At 46.6% G+C, this 22,211-nt stretch overlaps 1 protein-coding gene across 1 annotated transcript in view; it reads left to right on the top strand.

The window, feature by feature from the left end:
* Positions 1-16,345: 16,345 nt before the first annotated feature.
* PEBP1 (phosphatidylethanolamine binding protein 1) overlaps positions 16,346-22,211 on the top strand; it is a 10,075-nt gene continuing 4,209 nt past the window's right edge. Inside the window, exons 1-3 of the mRNA XM_032241102.1 lie at positions 16,346-16,618; positions 18,394-18,503; positions 19,517-19,617. Coding sequence (XP_032096993.1) covers positions 16,484-16,618; positions 18,394-18,503; positions 19,517-19,617 — 346 coding nt within the window. The 5' untranslated portion in view covers positions 16,346-16,483. The remainder of the gene's footprint in view (positions 16,619-18,393; positions 18,504-19,516; positions 19,618-22,211) is intronic.

The raw sequence follows: 22,211 nt of genomic DNA on the forward strand, positions 1-22,211 counted from the left end.
CTGTTAGCAAAATTGCTTAGACTGGGTAATTTATTTTTCTCTTTTTTTTTTTTTTGACGGAGTTTTACTCATGTTTTCCCCGAGGCTGGAGTGTGATGGCGCGATCTCGGCTCACCGCAACCTCTGCCTCCTGGGTTCAGGCAATTCTGCCTCAGCCTCCTGAGTAGCTGGGATTACAGGCGCACACCACCATGCCCAGCTGATTTTTTGTATTTTTAGTAGAGACGGGGTTTCACCATGTTGACCAGGATGATCTTGATCTCTTGACCTCGTGATCCACCCGCCTCGGCCTCCCAAAGTGCTGGGATTACAGGCTTGAGCCACCGCGCCCGGCCAGGTCTAAAAGGATTTCTTTGGTAATCAGCTCAGCTGTACCCTTTCCAAGGGACATCTAGTCTCCTTAAGAGTTATTTGTCTTCTCTGCCCCAGGGTGCAGTCTGGTATTTTGGGACCATCTTTACATAGGTTTTTCTTTTTCTTTTTTTAAGACAGAGCTTCGCTCTTGTTGCCCAGGCCAGAGTGCCATAGCATGATCTTGGCTCACGGCAACCTCCGCCTCCCAGATTCAAGTGAGTCTCCTGCCTCAGCCTCCTGAGTAGCTGGGATTATAGGCATGTACCACCATCCCCAGCTAATTTTTTATATTTTTAGTAGAGATGGGGTTTCTTCATGTTGGTCAGGCTGGTCTCGAACTCCCAGCCTGACCTCAAGTGATCCGCCTGCCTCGGCCTCCCAAAGTGCTGGGATTACAGGTGTGAGCCACGGCACCCGGCTACTGAGGTTTATATAATGTCACAGACAGGCTTGCACCATTCTGGCCATGGACGTGTATGACCTTAGTGACTTCACTGTCTCACGCTCTGTTTCTAAACCTACATTCCAATCTTTTCTGATTATCGGCTAAAGTCCTGGGTTCTGGTAGGAAACACACTTGGATTTATATCTCTAGCCCATTGCTTCAAGCTTCGAGACCTTGGCAACTTATCTTTCTGAGCCCCCGTTTCCTCAGTTATAAAATGCAAATGGTAACTATGGCCCTTACCGGGGTTCACAGGACAGGTAAGGTTATATAGGACAAAGATTATATAGGACAAAGCATATGGGATGTTTAGCATAGCTGGGTGCACTGGTTCACTCCTGTAATCCCAGCCTCTCAGCCTCAGGAGGCTAAGGTAGGAGGATCATTTGTGCCCAAGAGTTTGAGACCAGCCTGGGCAACATAGAGACCCTGTCTGGTAAAAATAATAGTAAATAAAAATAATTTTTAAATTTATTTTTGAGACGGAGTCTCTGTTGCCCAGGCTGGAGTGCAGTGGTGCAATCTTCCCTCACTACAACCTCCACCTTCTGGGCTCAGGTAATTCTCCAGCCTCAGCCTCCCAAGCAGCTGGGACTACCAAGTAGCTAATTTTTTTCTATTTTTAGTAGAAGCAGGTTTTCCCCATGTTGGCTGGGCTGGTCTCAAACTCCTGATCTCAGGTGATCTGCCCACCTCAGTTTCCCAAAGTGCTGGGATCACAGATGTGAGCCATCACGCCAGGCTTAAAAAACAAAAATAATTTTAAAAGATCCTTAGGATTGTAGTTGGCAAAGAGAAAGGGCTGAACAGAAATCATAATACCATTTGGGGTGTACAGAATATATTCACCTTCCTTATATTTTTTCCCTACATTTTATATACCAAATAACCACTACCATCATACTAATTATTTGGCTTGCTTTTTTTTCTGGCAGCTTTTAAAGCTTTTTTTTCCTATTCAATGAAAAAGTAATATGTTAATTATTTTAAAAGGAAAATTTATGAAGGTATAATTTTAAAAAGTTCAATCCATTTGTGCGAAGTGAAAGTCCCTGTAACGAATCTTTCTACATTTTATCTCACTCTAAAAAATACCACAGTTAACTATTTGTTATTCTTCCAGATATGCGTTTATGTATGTATGCATTATATATGAGACAGTAACACATACATGTTTTTAAAGACATAAATAAGGTCACACACATACACACACACACACACACACACACACACACGCATATATTTTTTTGAGATGGAGTCTTGAACTGCCACCCAGGCTGGAGTGCAATGGCGTGATCTTGGCTTACTGCAACCTCCGCCTCCCAGGTTCACACGGTTCTCCTGCCTCAGCCTCCTGAGTAACTGGGTTTACAGGCGCCCACAACCATACCCGGCTAATTTTTTTTTTGTATTTTTAGTTCAAACAGGGTTTCACCATGTTGGCCAGGCTGGTCTCGAACTCCTGACCTCAGGTGATCCGCCCACCTGGGCCTCCTAAAGTGTTGGGATTACAGGCGTGAGCCACTGCGCCTGGTGGTGGTGGTTAGTTTTTGAGTCTTTCTCTGTCGCCTGGGCTGGAGTGCAGTAGCCTGATCTTGGTTTACTGCAGCCTCCGCCTCCCAGGCTCAAGCGACCCTCCTTACCTCTGCCTCAAAACTGTTTGTGTGATCCACCTGCCTTGGCCTCCTAATGTGTTGGGATTACAGGCATGAGCCACAATGCCCAGCTATTTCTGTATATGTGACATTTGCCCTTCTAGAACTTTGATCCAACTCCAGGGAATTGGCTTGGCACTCCCCTTTTTTTTAAATCTAATCTCTTTGCTCACTTACCTTGAACTTTGGTCAAATGTTCATTACAGAAAAACATGACTAATTCAAAACAGTTGGAGAAGTAGAAATACGTTCTCGGTTGATGTATTTTAATGAATACAGTTTCTTAATTTCCGGAGCTTGCAGAAAATTCTAGGAAGTTCATAATATTTTGATAAGTAGAGATAGAGTCTGTTTTAATTAAGTGACCAATATCATACAGGACTCATGTTAGCTGTGTACGCATGCCGGGGCTTACTGACTGGGTGCTTAGATGTTGCTCTGTTAAGCTGATTAACAAGATCTCTTTGTTGTAAATTAGTAATGTGCATCACTCATTTGCTACTTACAGAAGACATCTTTTGCTTTTACGTTTCCTACCTGGATTTCTTTTCCCTTTTCCTTCCTTCCCTCCCTCCCTCCTTCCTTCCTTCCTTCCTTCCTTCCTTCCCTTCTTCCTCCTTTCTTCTTTCTTGCTTTCTCAATTCTTTCTTGACGAAATCTCACTCTGTCGCCTGAGGAGTCTCACTCTGTTGCCAGGCTGGAGTGCGGTGGCATGATCTCAGCTCTCTGCAACCTCTGCCTCCTGGGTTCAAGCAATTCTCCTGCCTCAGCCTCCTGAGTAGCTGGGACTGCAGGCATGCACTACGACACCTGGCTAATTTTTTTACAATAACTATTTATACTTCTTCTAAAAAAAAAAAAAAAAAAACAAGCTGCATGTGTAGAACATGCAGATTTGTTACATAGGTGTATGTGTCCCATGGTGGTTTGCTTCATCTACTGACCCATCCTCTAAGTTCCTTCCCCTCACCTCCCATCCCCCAACAGGCTGTGGTGTGTATTGTTCCCCTCTCTGTGTCCATGTGTTCTCAAAGTTCAACTCCCACCTATGAGTGACAACATGCGGTATTTGGTTTTCTGTTCCTGTGTTAGTTTGCTGAGGATGATGGCTTCCAGCTTTATCCATGTCCCTGCAAAGGACATGATCTCATTGGTTTTTATGGCTGCATGGTATTCCATGGTATATATGTACCACATTTTCTTTATCCAGTGTATCATTGATGAGCATTTGGGTTGGTTTCATATCTTTGCTTTTGTAAATAGTGCTGCAATAAACACACATGTGCATGTGTCTTTATAGAATGATTTATATTCCTTTGGGAATATACCTGGTAACGGGATTGTTGGGGCAAACGGTATTTCTGGTTCTAGATCCTCGAGGAATGGCCATACTGTCTTCCATAATGGTTGAACTAATTTACACTTCCAACAACAGTGTAAAAGCATTCCTCTTTCTCCACAGCCTCTCCAGCATCTGTTGTTTCCTGACTTTTTAATAATCGCCATTCTGACTGGTGTGAGATGGTATCTCAACTTGGTTTTGATTTCCACTTCTCTAACGACTAGTGATGATGAGCTTTTCTTCATATGTTTGTTGGCCACGTAAATGTCTTCTTTTGAGAAGTATCTATTCATATCCTTTGCCCAGTTTTTGACGGGGTTGTCTTTTAAATATGTTTAAGTTCCTTGTAAATTCTGGATATCAGACCTTTGTCAGATGAATAGATTGCAAAAATTTCTCCCATTCTGTAGGTTGCCTGTTCACTCTGATGATAGTTTCTTTTGTTGTGCAGAAGCTCTTTAGCTTAATTATATTTCTTTTTATTTTTCTTATTAATGCCAAGAATGTACGCTTGTATAGAGCTTAACTTGAACCTCTTATAAGTAGGATTTCTCTTCTTTTTTTTTTTTTAGAAAAAAAAAAAAGAAGAAAGAACGAAAGAAAAAAAAAGAATAAAGGAGAGGAAGAAAGAGAAAGAGGAAGAGGGAGAGAGAACGGGGATGTTACTTTATTGCCCGGGCTAGAATGCAGTCTAAAAATGGGTATGCCTATTATTGTGCTTAATAATAGAGACATGAAAAAAAAATGAGGGAAGAAAATAACAAACGAGCAGCCAACCAATATTTCATTGAAATCTGTAAATAGATGTGATGTGGTCCTGATAAGAGTGTATATTTTGTGTATTTAAAGTGGAGAGTTCTATAAATGTTAATTAAGTTTACTTGTTCCGAATTATATTTCATTTGTCAATTTTGGCATTTGTTGCAATTGCTTTTGGCGATTTAGTCATGAAGTCTTTGCCCATGCCTATGTCTTGAATGGTATTGCCTAGGTTTTCTTCTAGGGTTTTTATGGCTTTGGGTTTTACATTTAAGGCTTTAATCCATCTTGAGTCAATTTTTGTATAAGGTGTTTTGTTACTCAAAGGCAACATAAAAAAGAAAAAATTTTTAAAAACTAAAAAAATTTTGTATAAGGTGTAAGGAAGGGGTCCAGTTTCAGCTTTCTGCATATGACTAGCCAGTTTTTCCAGCACCATTTACTGAATAGGAAATCCTTTCTCCATTGCTTTTGTCAAGTTTGTCTGTCAAAGATCAGATGGCTACAGATGTGTAGTGTTATTTCTGAGGTTCTGTTCTGCTCCATTGGTCTATATGTCTGTTTTGGTACCAGTACCATGCTGTTTTGGTTACTGTAGCCTTGTAGTATAGTTCAAAGTCAGGTAGTGTGATGCCTCCAGCTTTGTTCTTTTTGCTAAGGATTGTCTTGGCTATGCGGGGTTTTCTTTGATTCAATCTGAAATTTAAATATTTTTTTCTAATTCTCTGAAGAATGTCAATGGTAGTTTAATGGGAATAGCCTTGAATCTATAAATTACTTCAGACAGCATGGTCATTTTAATGATATTGATTCTCCTAGCCATGAGGATGGAATGTTTTTCCGTTTGTGTCCTCTCTTATTTCCTTGAGCAGTGTTTTGTAGTTCTCCTTGAAGAGGTCCTTCACATCCCTTGTTGGCTTTATTCCTAGGTAAACACTTGGCTAATTTTTATATTTTTAGTAAAGATGGGGTTTCACCACATTGGCCAGAATGGGTTCAAACTCCTGACCTCAAGTGATCTATCTGCCTCATCCTCCAAAAGTGCTGGGATTACAGGTGTGAGCCACTCCTGGTCTCCTTTTTCTGCAGTTCTCTCTCTCTCTCTCTTTTTTTTTTTTTTTTTGGTATCAGCACATTTATTTTCCTTTGAGGAGGTGCCCCCCTCAACCCTAAGAAACCTTAATTGGAATGGAATAGAGCGGTGGATGAGAACCCAGGCTTGGCTAGAATTATGAGTCCTCAGGGGTGGACATACAACTTGGTCTGGATTATTGAGGGGCAGTCTCCGTATTTTTGCTGGAGGTATCAAGAAATAGAAACCTTTGTTCTGCTGGGGTTGCTAACCTGAATGAATGCAGGCCTGAAGCTATTGTTGGCTGCGCTGGTTATCTACAGGTGTGAAATCTGCGGTGAGCTGAGATCGTGCCACTGTACTCCAGCACGACCTTTCTGACTTACACATTTGGCCGGGCGCGGTGGCTCATGCCTATAATCCCAGCACTTTGGGAGGCTGACGCAGGTGGATCACGAGGTCAGGAGATCGAGACCATCCTAGCTAACACAGTGAAACCCCATCTCTACTAAACATACAAAAAATTAGCTGGGTGTGGTGGCACATACCTGTAATCACAGCTATTCAGGAGGCTGAGGCAGGATAATTGCTTGAACCCAGAAGGTGGAGGTTACAGTGACCTGAGATTGTGCCACTGCATTCCAGCCTGGGTGACAGAGTGAGACTCCATCTCAAAAAAAAAAAAAAAAAAAAAAAAAATTCACTGGGCATGGTGGCTCATGCCTATGATCCCAATACTTTGGAAGGCCAAGGCAGGTGGATCACTTTGAGCTCAGGAGCTCGAGACCAGCCTGAGTAACACGGTGAAACCCCATCTCTACTAAAACTACAAAAAAGCTGGTGTGGTGGCTCACGCCTGTAATCCCAGCACTTTGGGAGGCCAAGGTGGGAGGAATGATTACCTGAGGTGAGGAGTTGGAGACCAGCCCGGCCAACAGGGTGAAACCCTGTCTCTATGAAAAATACAAAAAGGCCAGGCACAGTGGCTCACACCTGTAATCCCAGTACTTTGGAAGGCTGAGGTGGGTGAATCACTTGAGGTCGGGAGTTGGAGACCGGCCTGATCAACATGGAGAAATCCTGTCTCTACTAAAAATACAAAAAATTAGCTGGGCATGGTGCCACATGCCTGTAATCCCAGCTACTCCGGAGACTGAGGCAGGAGACTCACTTGAACCTGGGAGGCGGAGGTTGCGGCTAGCCAAGATCACGCCGTTGTACTCCAGCCTGGGCAACAGAGTGAGACTCTGTCTCAAAAAAAAAAAAAAAAAAAAAAAAAAACCCAAAACAACTACAAAAATTAGCTGGGCGTGCTGGTGTGCACCTGTAATCCCAGCTACTTGGGAGGCTGAGGCAGGATAATTACTTGAACCTGGGAGGCTGCAGTGAGCTGAGATTGCACCACTGCACTCCAGCCTGGGTGACAGGGCAAGACTCTGTCTCAAAAAAAGAACACATTTATTATCTTACAGTTTCTATGGATCAGGGGTTCAGGGATGCCACAGCCAGGTCTTCTGCTGACCCAGGGTCTCACAAGGCTTCCATCAAGGTATCAGCCAAGTCTTGGGTCTCATTGTCAAAACCTCATCAAGCTGGGAGACCAAACTGAGGTGTCAGGTGTCCTAGTAGCCAATTAAGCAATAAGCTATCAGCCAGGTGCACTAGGCTCACACCTGTAATCCAAGTGCTTTGAGAGGCCAAGGCAGGAGGATCACTTGAGCCTAGGAGTTTGAGACCAGCCTGGACAACATAGTGAGACCCTGTCTCTAAAAAAATAAAAATAAAAAAATTAGCTCCGCATGGTGGTGCTCACCTGTAGTCCTAGCTACTCAAGAGGTCGAGGTGGGAGGAACACTTGAGCCCACGTGGTTGAGGCTGCAGTGGACTGTAAGACCCCATCTCAAAAAAAGAAAGAATGAATGAAAAGAAAAGCATTAAGTTGGCCAGGCATGGTGGTTCAGGCCTGTAATCCCAGCACTTTGGGAGGCCGAGACAGGCAGATCACGAGGTCAAGAGATCAAGAACATCCTGGCCAACATGGTGAAACCTCGTCTCTATTAAAAATACAAAATTAGCTGGGCGCCGTGGCGCACACTTGCAGTCCCAGGTACTTGGGAGGCTAAGACAGGTGAATTGCTTGAACCTGGGAGGCAGAGGTTGCGGTGAGCTGAGATCGTGCCACTGTACTCCAGCCTGGTGACAGAATGAGAATCCATCTCAAAAAAAAAAAAAAAGCAATAAGCCAAAACGGAAAGAGGTAGTAAGGCTGTATCACCTGACTGTGACGGGATAAGCACTAGGAGCGGAAAAGTACCGGGTATGAAATCAGAGTGGGAAACAGTGGATTCAAGGTTTCCCCTCCTCCCATCCCCAGAAGGAGGCCTTGGCAGAAGCCCCAAAGAAGACCTCTGCCCAAGGCCCCAGATAAAGGGACCCAGGGTCAAAGGTGCTACCTGGCTAGGAAAGCAAGTATATTCAAGTGTGTGACTGGCCAGGGCCGCGGGAGTCCCTGACTCCAACTCCCTTCAGAGACTGCAGTGCACAGGCTGGGCACCGAGTCTGGTGTGGGGAGGACAGCTTTCCCCAAGGCCTGCCAGGGAAAGCCTTTGTCATTGCTCATGGTCTGGCAGGCCTGAAGAATCTCACCTAGGTTTTCAAGCAGGACCCGTACTCCCCATACATCTGAAAGCTGGGCTTCTAGGGGAAGGATCCACTTCCAAGGTCATTCACTGGTTGTTGGCAAAATTCAGTTCCTGGAGGGATGCTGGGCCGGGGCTTCAGGTCCTCGCTGGCTGTTGGCCAGAAGCCGCCCTTGGTTCCTGGCCACGCGGGCCTCTGCCACAGGATGGCTTGCTTCACGGAGGCCTGCAAGCTGAGAAAGCAATAGAGAGTGTGTGCTAGCGAGACGGAAGCCACAGCCTTATACAACTGAATCAGAAGTGACACCCCGTCTGCACGTCATATGTTGTTTGTTTTGAGATAGGGTCTTGCTCTGTTGCCCAGGCTGGGGTGCAGTGGCGTGACGATGGTTCACTACAGCCTTCAACTCTTAGGCTCAAGCCTCAGCCTCCTATTTTTTGGAGAGATGGGGGCTTACCATGTTGCACAGGTTGGTCTTGAACTCCTGGCTTAAGCAATCCTCCTGCCTCGGCCTCCCAAAGTGCTAGGATTATAGGTGTGAGCCACTGCACCTGATCCAGTCTTGCATAACTTAATCAGAAGTGACATCCCATTCCCATGTCATGTGTTACTGATTAGAAGCAAGTTACTTAAGAGGAGTGGAGCACACAGGGCCATGTATACCAGGATTTGGGGTCCACTGGGTCCATCTTAGAAACTGCCTACCAGAATGGTCCTCCGGAAACATGAAGGGAGAGTCTGCTTGAAATTGAAACCACCCTACAAGTGAAACAGACACTTAAGGTTTTAAGTCCCTGGATCCAGACACTCCTGAAACCAATCACCCACCCACCAGCATCTCAGTATATGAACAAATTATTTTTCTTTTCTTTTGTTTTTTTTGAGACAGAGTCTTGCTCCGTTGTTCTGGCTGGAGTACAATGGCGTGATACCAACTCACTGCAACCTCTGCCTCCAGGGTTCAAGTAATTCTCCTGCCTCAGCTTCCCAAGTAGCTGGGATTACAGGTGCCCACCATTACGCCTGGCTAATTTTTGTATTTTTAGTAGAGACAGGGTTTCATCATGTTGGACAGGCTGGTCTCAATCTCCTGACCTCAGGTGATCCGCCCATCTCAGCCTCCCAAAGTGCTGGGATTACAGGCGTGAGCCACCATGCCCAGCCTTCCTCATTCTGGCAGAAACTGCCTACCAGAATGGTTATCTGGAAACAGGAAGGGAGAGTCTACTTGAAATTGAAACCACCTTACAACTGAAAATACCATCTTTTGAAGTACCAGTTTATCCAGGCGCAGTGGCTCATGCCTGTAATCCCAACACTTTGGGAGGTTGAGGCAGGAGATCCCTTGAGCTCAGGAGTTTGAGAGCATTAAGAGCCTCGTGGGGCTGGGACTACAGGCCAGCCCTTCATAGGTGGTTTAAGAAACCTTTGAATTGGCTGAAGGTGGGAGGGGTGTCAGGGGATGGACTCCTGAGGGTGTCCGAGGGGCTGAGGGCATGGCAGGTATTCTGCAGCCTGTCTTAAGGCACAAAGCAAGCTATTCTTCATAAAGATGGTCAAGATTCTGGTTTGAATGATCACTAATTTTTTTGTTTTTATTTTTTAATCCTTTTTAAGACAGAATCTCACTCTGTTGCCCAGGCTGGAGAGCAGTGGCATGATCTCGGCTCACTGCAACTTCCACCTCCCAGGTTTAAATGATTCTCCTGCCTCAGCCTCCAGAGTAGCTGGGATTACAGGCATGCACCACCACGCCCGGATAATATTTGTATTTTCAGTAGGGACGGGGTTTCACCATGTTGGCCAGGCCGGTCTTGAACTCCTGGCCTCAAGCAATCTCCCAGGCCTCCCAAAGTGCTGGGATTACAGGCATGAGCCACCGCACCTGGCCTCAATGAGTGCTACTTTAATATTGCTAAAGTCTGCATGATGAGGCGTCCCTGAATTTTTGGTATGATTTGACACACCTGCTTTCCTTCTGGACGTGTAGTCATCTGCATCAACCAAGAGCTGCAGAAGATTAAGTGAGAAATAGAGGGTATTTTCAAATGCTTTGAAATTCTCAAACAGAAAAGTAAAAAAAGAAAATCTTAACAGGAAAAATCTGGCGAGTGGAATCCTGGCGACCTGTTAATGGTTAATTCTCAAAACAGTGTCTCAGTGCAGCTCCTTGGCTGGCAGCCAGCACCTTGGTCCCCTGGAGTGGCAGTTCCAAGTTGCTGGCATGGCCACAACAGCAGTTTCTGGACTCCAGCTAAGGACAGAACTTCATTTTTGTCCAAAATTCCCTCATTATTTTTGTTTTTTGAGATGGAGTCTCACTGTGTCACCCAGCCTGGAATGCAGTGGCACGATCTTGGCTCACTGCAAACCTCCACTTCCCGGGTTCAAGCTATTCTCCTGCCTTAGCCTCCTGAGTAGCTGGAATTACAGGCACCTGCCACCGCACCCAGTTAATTTTTATATTTTAAGTAAAGATGGAGTTTCATCATGTTGGCCAGGCTGGTCTTGAACTTCTGACCTCAGGTGAACTGCCCGCCTTGGCCTCCCAGAGCGCTGGGATTACAGGTGTGAGCCACTGTGCCTGGCCCCAAATTCCCTAAATAAACACTTTCTTTTGCAGAAGCGCAATGAGTGAAACTGGCATGAAGCCATTCCACTGAATAAACACATCAGTCAATTTCCTGCTCCTCACTCAACACACAAAAACAACTCGTGGTTTTCCAGGTTGGTTCATTTGAGTCTACCTGCAACCAGTACCTGCCCAAGCTCCCGATCCAGAAGAGGCACACGTGGCAGAAAGAAAAGCGGACAGGAGAATACATATCATCAATGAAAAGAGTCAAACTTTAAAACATTTGAAGAGATTGATTCTGAGTCAAATATGAGTGACCATGGCCTGTGACCCAGCCCTCAGGAGACCTGGAGAACCTGTGCCCAAGATGGTTGGACACATCTTGGTTTTATGCATTTCAGGGAGATGTGAGACAGCAATTAAATACATTTAAGATGTATATTGGGGCCAGGCGCGGTGGCTCTCACCTTTACTTCCAGTACTTTGGGAGGCCGAGGTGGGCGGATCATGAGGTCAGGAGTTCAAGATCAACCTGGCCAACATGGTGAAACCCCGTCTCTACTAAAAATACAAAATTAGCCGGGCGTGGTGTCAGGTGCCTGTAATCCCAATTACTTGGGAGGCTGGGGCAGGAGAATTGCTTGAACCCAGGAGGCGGAGGTTGCAGTAAACTGAGATCATGCTACTGCAGTCCAGCCAGAATGACAGAGCAAGACTCTCTCTTGAATTAAAAAAAAGATATATATTGGGGCCAGCTGTGGTGACTCATGTCTGTAATCCCAGCACTTTGGGAAGCTGAGGCCGGTGGATCACTTGAGCTCAGTTCTGGACCAGCCTGGGCAACATGGCAAAACCCTGTCTCTACCAAAAATACAAAACTTACCCAGGTGTGGTGGCTCGCACCTGTAGTCCCAGCTACTCAGATGGGAGGATCGCTGGAGCCCGGGAAGTTGAGGCTGCAGTGAGCCATGATCACACCAGTGTACTCCGGTCTGGGTGACAGAGTGAGACCCTGTCTCAAAAAAAAAAAAAACAAAACTAAAATACAGTAAGAAAAAATACATTTGTTCAGAAAGGTAGGATAACTTGAAGTGGGGGGTACTTTCAGGTTATAGGTAGATTTAAAAATTTTCGGATTCACAATTGGCTAAAATATTATCAATAGAAAGGAGTGTCTGGGTTACGATAAAGGGTTGTGGAGACCAAAAGAAAAAAAAAGCCTTGGCCGGGCGCGGTGGCTCAAGCCTGTAATCCCAGCACTTTGGGAGGCTGAGGCAGGCGGATCACGAGGTCAGGAGATCGAGACCATCCTAGTCAACATGGTGAAACCCTGTCTCTACTAAAAATACAAAACATTAGCTGGGCATGGTGGCGCGTGCCTGTAATCCCAGCTACTCAGGAGGCTGAGGCAGGAGAATTGCCTGAACCCAGGAGGCGGAGGTTGCGGTGAGCCGAGATCACGCCATTGCACTCCAGCCTGGGTAACAAGAGCGAAACTCCGTCTCAACAACAACAACAACAACAAAAACAACAACAACAACAAAAAAGATGAGCAAAGATGAGCTGGGATGAGGAGGAAACTGCTCCAGGAAGAGGGAACAGCATGTGCAAAGGCCCAGAGGTAGAAAAGCAAATTGGACCCCAAACAAATTCAGTGTTTGAAGTGAAGAATGCAACCAAGAGGCAGGAAGGTAGAAGTCTGTGGGGCCCTGGTAAGAGCCTGGACTTCATCGGGAGGCAATGGGGAGCCACAGATGGCTATAGGGTGATATGGGGGGTAGAGAGGGATGTGGGAATCCACCTGATTTACCTCTGAGAAAGATCAAGGTGGGCTGGAAGATGGGCTAGAAGAAAGGAAGAACAGAAGCCATAGCCAAGGTAGGCCAGGCGCAGTGGCTCACGCCTGTCATCCTAGCACTTTGGGAGGCCGAGGTGGGCGGATCTTTTGAGGCCAGCTATTCAAGACCAGCCTGGCCAACATGGTGAAACCCTGTCTCTACTAAAAATACAAAAATTAGCTGGGTGTGGTAGGGAGTGCCTGTAATCCCAGCTACTGGGGAGGCTGAGGCAGGAGAATCGCTTGAACCTGGAAGGCAGAGGTTGCAGTGAGCCAAGATCACACTATTCCACTCAGCCTGGGCGACAGAGTGAGACTCCATCTCAAAAAAAAAAAAAAAAAAAAAAAGCAGTGGTCAAGGTGAGTGATAGCAGGTGCCTTCCCATGAGGGGACGGTTTCAGGGGAGAAATGTGAAGGCTGATTTATAGGCTTGGTGATGAACTGCCTATTGGGGTCGGGGAGGGAAGAGGAAAAAAAAATAGCAGAGGCTGGCTGTGGTGAATCATGTCTGTAATCCCAGCACTTTGAGAGACCAAGGCAGGAGGGTCGCTTGAAATCATTTCAGGACTAACCAGGGTAACATGGTAAGACCCTACCTCTACGAAGAATAAAAAACATGAGCCAGGCACGGTAGCGCACACCTGTAGTCCTAGCCACGTGGAAGGCTAAGGTGGGAGGATGGCTTGAGCCTAGGAGATGGAGGCTGCAGCAAGCTGAGATCCCAGCACTGCACTCCACATTCCTACAGCCTGGGTGATAGAGTACGATCCTGTATCAAAAAAAAAAAAAAAAAAAAGAAAACCAGGAACAGAATTCCACCTTTCTCTTTCCACCTTTCCCCAGGAGTTTATATCCCTCGCCAGTCCGGTCTTCTGCCCTAATCCCAAACGTGCCTTTCCTGGGCTCATGTGGGGAGTTCGCTGCAGAACCCACTCAGCCTGCTCCCGCTCAGCCCGGGCCTGCCTTGCGTCCCAGAAGCTCCTTGCAGGCGGTAGTTTTCAGTTCCCTCAGTGTCATTTGATCTACGTCTCTCTCCACTGCTAGACGATACGCTCTGGGAGGGTGACAACTTTTTCTCCTTTTGCTTCCAAGGTTCTCAAAATGTGTCTACAGAGGAAAGAACCAGTAATTCTTCCTGTCAGTGCTTTGTGATTGAAGACATTCCATCCAGTTGACCCTGACGCTTAACTAGCTGTGATTCATCCCTTTAAAGTATGTAATTTTTGGGCCAGGCGCGGTGGCTTTTGTCTATAATCTCAGCATTTTGGAAGGCCGAGGTGGACGGATCAGTTGAGGCCAGGAGTTTGAGACCAGCCTGGCCAACATGGTGAAACCCCGTCTCTACCAAAAATACAAAAATTAGCTGGGCATGGTGGTGCATGCCTGTAGTCCCAGCTACTCGAGAGGCTGAGGCAGGAGAATTGCTTGAACCCAGGAGGCGGAAGTTGCTATGAGCTGAGATCATGCGACTGCACTCCAGCCTGGGCGACAGAGCAAGACTCTGTCTCAAAACAAACAAACAAACAAAATGTGTATTTTTTGACCTAATTAATAAAAGCTACCATGTAATAAAATTTTCCTAAAAGTCCTTCAAGTTTTTAAAGATATATGTATAAGGATGTTCATTTCAGTGATATTTGTCAAAGGAAAGCAATTAACAAAACAGAGTACATCAAGAGGCTTGGTGAATAAATGATGGTGCATCTAAAAAAGAATAAGTCATTAAAATGTTGAAGTCTTTTTTGCTGTGTTTTATTTTTGTAGAAACAGGGTTTTACTCTGTCACCCAGGCTGAAGTGCAGTGGCGCGATCACGGCTCACTGCAGTCTCAAACTCCTGGGCTCAGGTGATCCTCCTGCCTCAGCCTTGCTAGTAGCTGTGACTACTGGCGCATCCCCCCATACTAGGCTAATTTTTGCATGTTTTTTGTAGAGATGGGGTTCTGCCATGTTGTCCCAGCTGGTCTTGAACTCCTGGGCTCAAGTGACCCTCCTGCCTCAGCCTCCCAAAGTGCTAGGATTAGAGGCCTCAGCCACTGCACACTGCCTGACAACCTATTTTTGATATGACTATTTTATAATGGTAGGATACAATGCAATCTTTTGGTGAATAAACAACAAAATCATCTATACTCATAGTATTTTTGAATAGGAAAGATATACCCCAAATGATTACTGACGTTTATATCAAAGTAGTGAGATAGAAGGAAATTTTTACTTCTTTGGGTTTTTTTCTTTTTCTTTAATGAACTTGTATTATATCCCAGTAAGAATGGAAATCAAGGGACAGCTTTTTTTTTTTTTTTTTTAGACGGGGGTTTCAATCTTGTTACCCAGGCTGCAGTGCAATGGCGCGATCTCGGCTCACCGCAACCTCCGCCTCCTGGGTTCAGGCAATTCTCCTGCCTCAGCCTCCTGAGTAGCTGGGATTACAGGCACGCGCCACCATGCCCAGCTAATGTTTTGTATTTTTAGTAGAGACGGGGTTTCACCATGTTGACCAGGATCGTGTCGATCTCTTGACCTCGTGATCCGCCCGCCTTGGCATCCCAAAGTGCTGGGATTACAGGCTTGAGCCACTGCGCCCGGCAAGAGACAACTTTTTATTCCATGGGAGGAATTATCAAGGCCAAGGGTCAAAACAGATAAGAACTATTACATAGTGCTTATTATATTCAGCAAAAAGCAAGCAGTTGGTGGTCACAGTAAGAGCAGTTTTGGTATGAATAAATATGGTTTACAAATTTTTCTCAAAAAAAAAAAAAACCAAACATTTCTCAGGAATTTTGTGAGGAACGAGCCAGGTGTGGGATCAAATATATGAGTAAATATATTTAAATTTAGGGGTAAATGTATTTTTCCGTGGAAAAAAAAACAGACAAATACATTTCCCCATATATTTAAATGCTCAAAAGCTCACTCAGGTGCTGTCACCAGACAATTACCACAACAAATGATCACTTGCGAAAATACAAGGAAACGGGAATCTGGCTTGTTGTAATTAGTGCAAGAGAAAGGCAAGGCCTTACTGTTTCTTGTTTCTGAATTCGCTGTGTGTGTGTGTGTGTGTGTGTGTGTGAAGATGTGGTCTCGCTCTGAAGCACAGACAGGAGTGCAGTGGCAAGGTCATAGCTCACCACAGCCTCGAACTCCTGGATTCAAGTGATTCTCCCGCCCCAGCCTTCAGAGTAGCTAGGACTACAGGCATGCACCAGTGTGTCCGGCTTTTTTTTTTTGTTTTTTTCCAAGTTTCCTGCAAAGTCGGGGTCTTGCTACGTTGTCCAGGATGGTCTCAAACTCCTGGGGTCAAGCGATCCTTCTGCTTTGGCCTCCCAAAGTGCTGGGAATACAGGCGCGAGCCACCGCGCCAAGCTACATATCTGAATTTGGAAGGTGGACTACAGAATAACTCAGAAAACTCGGAAAACCAAAATTCCAACCAAGACGAACTCAATTGCATTTTTTTTTTCCTGAGACGCTTTCTAAAGGACGAACCTCTCTCCCAGGCGAACCCGTGCCAGGGCGCCCTTCATTTTCACTTCTTGAAACCGCAGCCTTGCAGGCCGAGTTCGCGAGAACTCGGCAGCCACTCGGAGCACTTTGCAAGGACTCAGGAGCAGCAGCGGCTTCCGCCAATCAGAGGGCAGAGGGCGGTGGGCGGAGCTAGGCGGCGGCGGCGCGTGAGCTCGCGTGTCCTTGGGTCCCGCCTTCCCGGGCCAGTGTGTGGAGGCCTCCGTGTCGCCGTTACCGCGCGCACCTGACCTGCCGCAGCACTCTCGGCTACACGTTCTTCCCGGCCCCGCCATGCCGGTGGACCTCAGCAAGTGGTCCGGGCCCTTGAGCCTGCAGGAAGTGGACGAGCAGCCGCAGCACCCGCTGCATGTCACCTACGGCGGGGCGGCGGTGGACGAGCTGGGCAAAGTGCTGACGCCCACCCAGGTACCCCGGGCGGCGGGCTGCAGCCAGCGGCCTGGCGCGGAGGCCTGTGCGGACCGCCTGGATCGGACCCGGAGGAGACAGGGCTAGGGGCGGTGGGGAGGTTCAGCCTGCCTGCGTCGAGGCCCCCCAGGGCGAGGGTCCCAGGGTCCATGTCCCATGCCTGGGGACCGTTCCGAGCACCGGGAACCCGGCCTGTGGCGTGGCCAGGCAGGCTTGTCCTGCGGCAGCGATGGATTCACTTTTCCCGGGTTTTGGGCCCAAGAGGGGCCTAGGTCCGGAGACAGCCCGGACCCCCCTGGGGAGGGACGTCCCCGGGACCGGGTAGGCTGTGGCCGCCCCCACGCCCCCAGACCCTCTCCTGGAGCCTCAGTATTTTAGGCCTTGTGTTGGAGGGCAGAAGCCCCACCCGAGAGCCTGTGGCGCATTATGTAACTGGTGATGAGCACGCCGGCCCATTTCTCCTTTGTTCAATCGGTCCGGAGCGTGCCGCCGGAACGCGGGAGGGCATCGGTTTTGTTTTGCAGTTTGGCCTCCCACGCCCACGGCTGAAAGTGAAGAAACTAGATTTGCAGACACCACTGCTAACTGGTGATGAAGCTCCGGGCAACAGTGTAAAATGAACTGCCTTGACCTTACATTGTTTTGGATGTTCACAGAATTTAAATTGCTTTGGATGTTTAAATATGAAGTGACCGTCTGACACAGCCTCCCCTTTTTTTTTTTTTTTTTTTTTTTTTTTTAAATGAATGAGAGGTTATTTTGCCCAGGTTGGCCTTGAACGCATGGCCTCATCTCAAGCGCCAGGACAACTGGCCGGAGCCACCGCGGCTCCCACAGCCTCCCTTTTCCCTGCTCACCTCGGCTTTCTCCTTTTCGGTGCACTTTGAAACATCTAGTTAATGCAGATTTCACTTTAGCAGGCCCCAGGTAACCTCCTGATCACCAAATCCAGAAACCCTGTCATTTCAGACAGACAGTGTAAGGGTGTCGTTGAGAGGGGGACTCAGTGCCAGGGTTGGAATCCCGGCCGCATCTGTTTCTGTGCATAGTGTGCTGGGATACCAGCCCCATGGTGTTGTTGGGACTGAAATAATAACAGCCTGGGCAACATAGCAAGACCCCAATGCTACAAAAAAAAAAAAAAAATTGGCCAGGCGTGATGGTGTGGGCCTGTAGTTTGCAGCTGCTCAGGAGGCTGAAGTGGGAGGAGTAGCTGCAGTGAACCTTGATAGCGTCACTGCACTCCAGCCTGGGTGACAGGATGAGACCTGGTCTCAAAGAAAAGATTATAAATAAAATAAGTAATGTATATAAAACTCCAGCTCCTGGCTCTCAGAGTCAATACAGAGTCATTGATTTTATTAAAAATCTATTCTGTTTTCTCTTTGAAGAGTCTCAGATCAAAGAAAGAGTACGGGTTTCTTCAGCATTTCTCTTTTCTTTTGAGACAGAGTCTCACTCTGTCACTCAGGCTGGAGTTCAGTGGGGCAGTTTTGGCTCATTGCAGCATCTGCCTCCCCAGCTCAAGCAGTCCTCTCACCTCATCTTCCCAAGTAGCTGGGACTACAGGTGTCCACCACCATGTCTAGCTAATTTTTGTATTTTAGTAGAGATGGGTTTCACCATGTTGGCCAGGCTGGTCTCGAACGCCTGACCTCAAGTGAGCCTCTCGCCTCAGCCTCCCAGCTGCTGGGATTATAGGCGTGAGCCACTGTGCCCAACCAGTTTCTTCAGCATTTCTGACTTTTTAACTCCAAACTGGTTCTTTCATACAGGTCAAGAACAGACCCACCAGCATTTCGTGGGATGGTCTTGATTCAGGGAAGCTCTATACCTTGGTCCTGACAGACCCGGATGCTCCCAGCAGGAAGGATCCCAAGTACAGGTGAGAGCTGGGAAAGATGGGGAACAGCAGGTCATGCAGACATGACTTACCAAATATAAGCCCCTTGCTGGACATGGAGAAGCAGAACCGGTTTGGGATGGCCCCGCCCATTTTTAAGCCAGAGAGTACGTTTCCTGCCCTTTTGCCCCCTACAGCGGGCATCTGTAATTCACAGCCGAGAGCCATATCCATCTGTGGCCTGTTTTTGTAGAGCCCCATGAGCTAAGAATGGTTTTTACTTCTTTTTTTTTGTTTGTTTTGTTTGTTTTTGTTTGTTTTTTTTTTGAGACAGAGTCTCCCTTTGTCACCCAGGCTGGAGTGCAGTGGCGCAATCTTGGCTCACTGCAACTTCTGTCTCCCAGGTTCAAGCGATTTCTGCCTCAGCCTCCGGAGTAGCTGGAATTATAGGCACATGCTATCATGCCTGGCTACTTTTTGCATTTTTAGTAGAGACGGGGTTTCACCATGTCGTCCAGGCTGCTCTCGATCGAAATCCTGACCTCAGATGATCTGCCCACCTCAGTCTCCCAAAGTGGTAGGATTATAGGTGTGAGCCACCATGCCCAGCCTGGTTTTTACATTTTTTAATGATTGAGGAAACCATGAAAGAAGAATTAAACTTTGTGACATGTGGAAATTATACAAAATTCCCATGTCAGCATTCATCAGTTATGTCTTATTGGAGCACAGCTAAGTGTCGCCTGTGGCTGCTTTCATGCTGCCAAGGCCAAGTTGAATAGTTGCAACAGAGACTGTGGCTCCCCAGAGCTTAACACATTCTCTGGCCTTTTACAGAAAGTTTGCTGACCTCTGCTTTAGAAAATTTCAGAGGGTGGGAGGGGCTGGATCTGCTCTTCTGCAAACACATGAGGTTTGTGCTGGCCAAGACAGTGAGGACTGTTGTTCGTGGCTGTGGCCTGGCACCCAGCATGTTCTCGATGCACATTTTCTGGCCGTGCACTGAATGTCCCCTGAACTCCTGTGGTGCTGACGCCCCATGTTTCTTCATGCAGGGAATGGCATCATTTCCTGGTGGTCAACATGAAGGGCAATGACATCAGCAGTGGCACAGTCCTCTCCGATTACGTGGGCTCGGGGCCTCCCAAGGGCACAGGTTAGTAAAGGCTGTTTTTGGTGGGAGGTTGGGGAGGGAGTTTGGGAGCACATCAGGAGTGGCCCAAAGCTTTTTTTTTTTTTTTAGACAGAATCTTACTCTGTCACCAGGCTGGAGTGCAGTGGTGCGATCTTGGCTCACTGCAACCTCAGCCTCCCAGGTTCAAACAATTCTCCTGCCTCAGCCTGCCAAGTAGCTGGGACTACAGGCGCACGCCACCATGCCTGGCTAATTTTTGTATTTTTAGTAGAGACGGGGTTTCACCATGTTGGCCCGATGGTCCCAATCTCTTGACCTTGAGATCCGCCTGCCTCAGCCCTGCAAAGGGATTATAGGCGTGAGCCACCGTGCCCGGCCCGGCCCAAAGCATTTTTCTTTTATTTTGAGAGCCCTTACCCTGCTGGAGATAGCATCTCAGCTCACCTCTAAGGCCTTCAGGGCACATTCAGACCTGCAGGAGTGTTAGGTGGCTAGAGCCTTGAGTTCGGGACAGACGGACCTTTGGTATAGAATTGCCTTTCCACCCCTAGCCCTTTAGCAAGCAGGGAAGTCAGTGAGAGGGAAGCATTGTTACAGAAAGCTCAGCCTGGCTTTTTGGGGCTGCAGTGGGTGGAATACACAGTTAAACTATCTCAAGCCTTTGCCTGGGGTGATCTTCGAGTTTCTAATTCTATAAAAGATTTCAGAAATGATCACCTAGTTTCCAAATTAACTGTATAAGGTTGGCGTCTGTATCTCTTTTTGGCTCCCTTTTTTCTCAAAACATCTAGCTTGTATATTGTAAAAAGATTTGGAAGATTTCAGTAGAACCGTATTGAAGACACACAGGCACCTTGTATTGTATCGCATTCTATCTATGATATATAAAATACACGTAACTATCTAGAGATAGAAAGACCACCGCATTGAAACTTTCCAAGTTGGGTAAGTGCTTCCTAAGCTGATGGTGAGAGATGCATTAGTATTGCCTGGCATTCAGTTCAGGATGTTTCCATTTGGTGGAACTTTCACAGTCCTCGCGTTGGTACACCTTGTCCAGCCAGGAGTTCACATGAAGAGGTACAAGAACATCCCTGACATGGACAGTTGGTCACGGGCTCATGTTCTGTCTGTGGACCCAGAAGCTTCAGATGCCTTTAAACTCTCTCACACGTTCATAGCAGAAGGTAAAGGGACAGATTTCCCAGGGACCTATTAAGTTCGCTAGGGCAGTTATAAAATTAGGCAGTTTAATTATGGGAAGCAGACCCATGAGAATAAAGCAATTCAATAAGATCTGTGTTCTCATTTTTTAGAAAGCCTCAGTAGGGCTGGGTACGGTGGCTCACACCTGTAATCCCAGCACTTTGGGAGGCTGAGGTGGGCGGATCACGAGGTCAAGAGATCGAGACCATCCTGGCCAACATGGTACAACCCCATCTCTACTAAAAATACAAAAATGAGCTGGGTGTGGTGGCACGCGCCTGTAGTCCCAGCTGCTTGGGAGGCTGAGGTAGGAGAATAACTTGAACCCGGGAGGTGGAGGTTGCAGTGAGCCGAGATTTTGCCACTACATTCCAGCCTGGCGACAGAGCGAGACTTTGTGTCCAAAAGAAAAATAAAAGCCTCAGAAACTCATTTTATTGTTGTGCTTTTTCCATATTCTTGTAGTATGGCACAATTTACATATAACAAAATGCACAGATCATGAGAGTTCAGTCAGCAAATTTGATCAAGGCATGGAAGGTACTAGCCGTCGGGAAGATAGATGACGTTTCCATCGCCCAGAAGGTTCTTATGTGACCTGTTTACTTAAATTCACCCAGAGCTAACCATATTCTGATTCCTGCCTCCAGAAGTTACTTTCATGATTCTTGTGTTCATATAAATGGTATCATGGGCCAGTCATGGTGGCTCACTCCTATAATCCCAGCACGTTGGGAGGTGGAGGCGGGTGGATCATGTGAAGCCAGGAGTTCAAGACCAGCCTGGCCAACATGGTAAAACACTGTCTCTACTAAAAATACCAAAGTTATCTAGGCAAGGTGGCATACATCTGTAGTCCCAGCTACTTGGGGGGCTGAGGTGGGAGGATGGGTTGAACCTGGGAGGTGGAGGTTGCAGTGAGTTGAGATCTCGCTAATGCACTGTAGCCTGGGTGATAGAGCAAGACTGCCTCCAAAAAAAAAAAAAAAAGTATCGGCTGGTCCAAGTGCAGTGGTGTTCACAACTAATTGATCACAACCAGTTACAGATTTCTTTGTTCCTTCTCCACTCCCACTGCTTCACTTGACTAGCCTAAAAAAAATAAATAAATAAATAAAAAATTTTAAAAAAAAGAAAATAAAAAAAAAAAGGTTATCATGCAATGTATATTTTAAGAATTAGAGTTACTGGTCTGTTTCATTCCAGATAATATCTGTGAGATTGATCCACAGATTGTATCTGTAGTTACCCCTTTATATTGTTCAGTAACATTCCCTTTGGTAAATAGGCTAGTTTGTTTAGCCATTCTCTGTTGATGGGCATTTGGGATGTTTTCAGTATCTGTATATCATGAATAAATATCTAAACATTGTCTAGCCCTTTTTTTTTTTTTTTTTTTTTTTTTTTTT

Source organism: Sapajus apella, unplaced genomic scaffold, assembly GCF_009761245.1.
Source record: "Sapajus apella isolate SASKATOON/1434 unplaced genomic scaffold, GSC_monkey_1.0 scaffold2, whole genome shotgun sequence".
NCBI classification, from domain to species: Eukaryota; Metazoa; Chordata; class Mammalia; order Primates; family Cebidae; genus Sapajus; species Sapajus apella.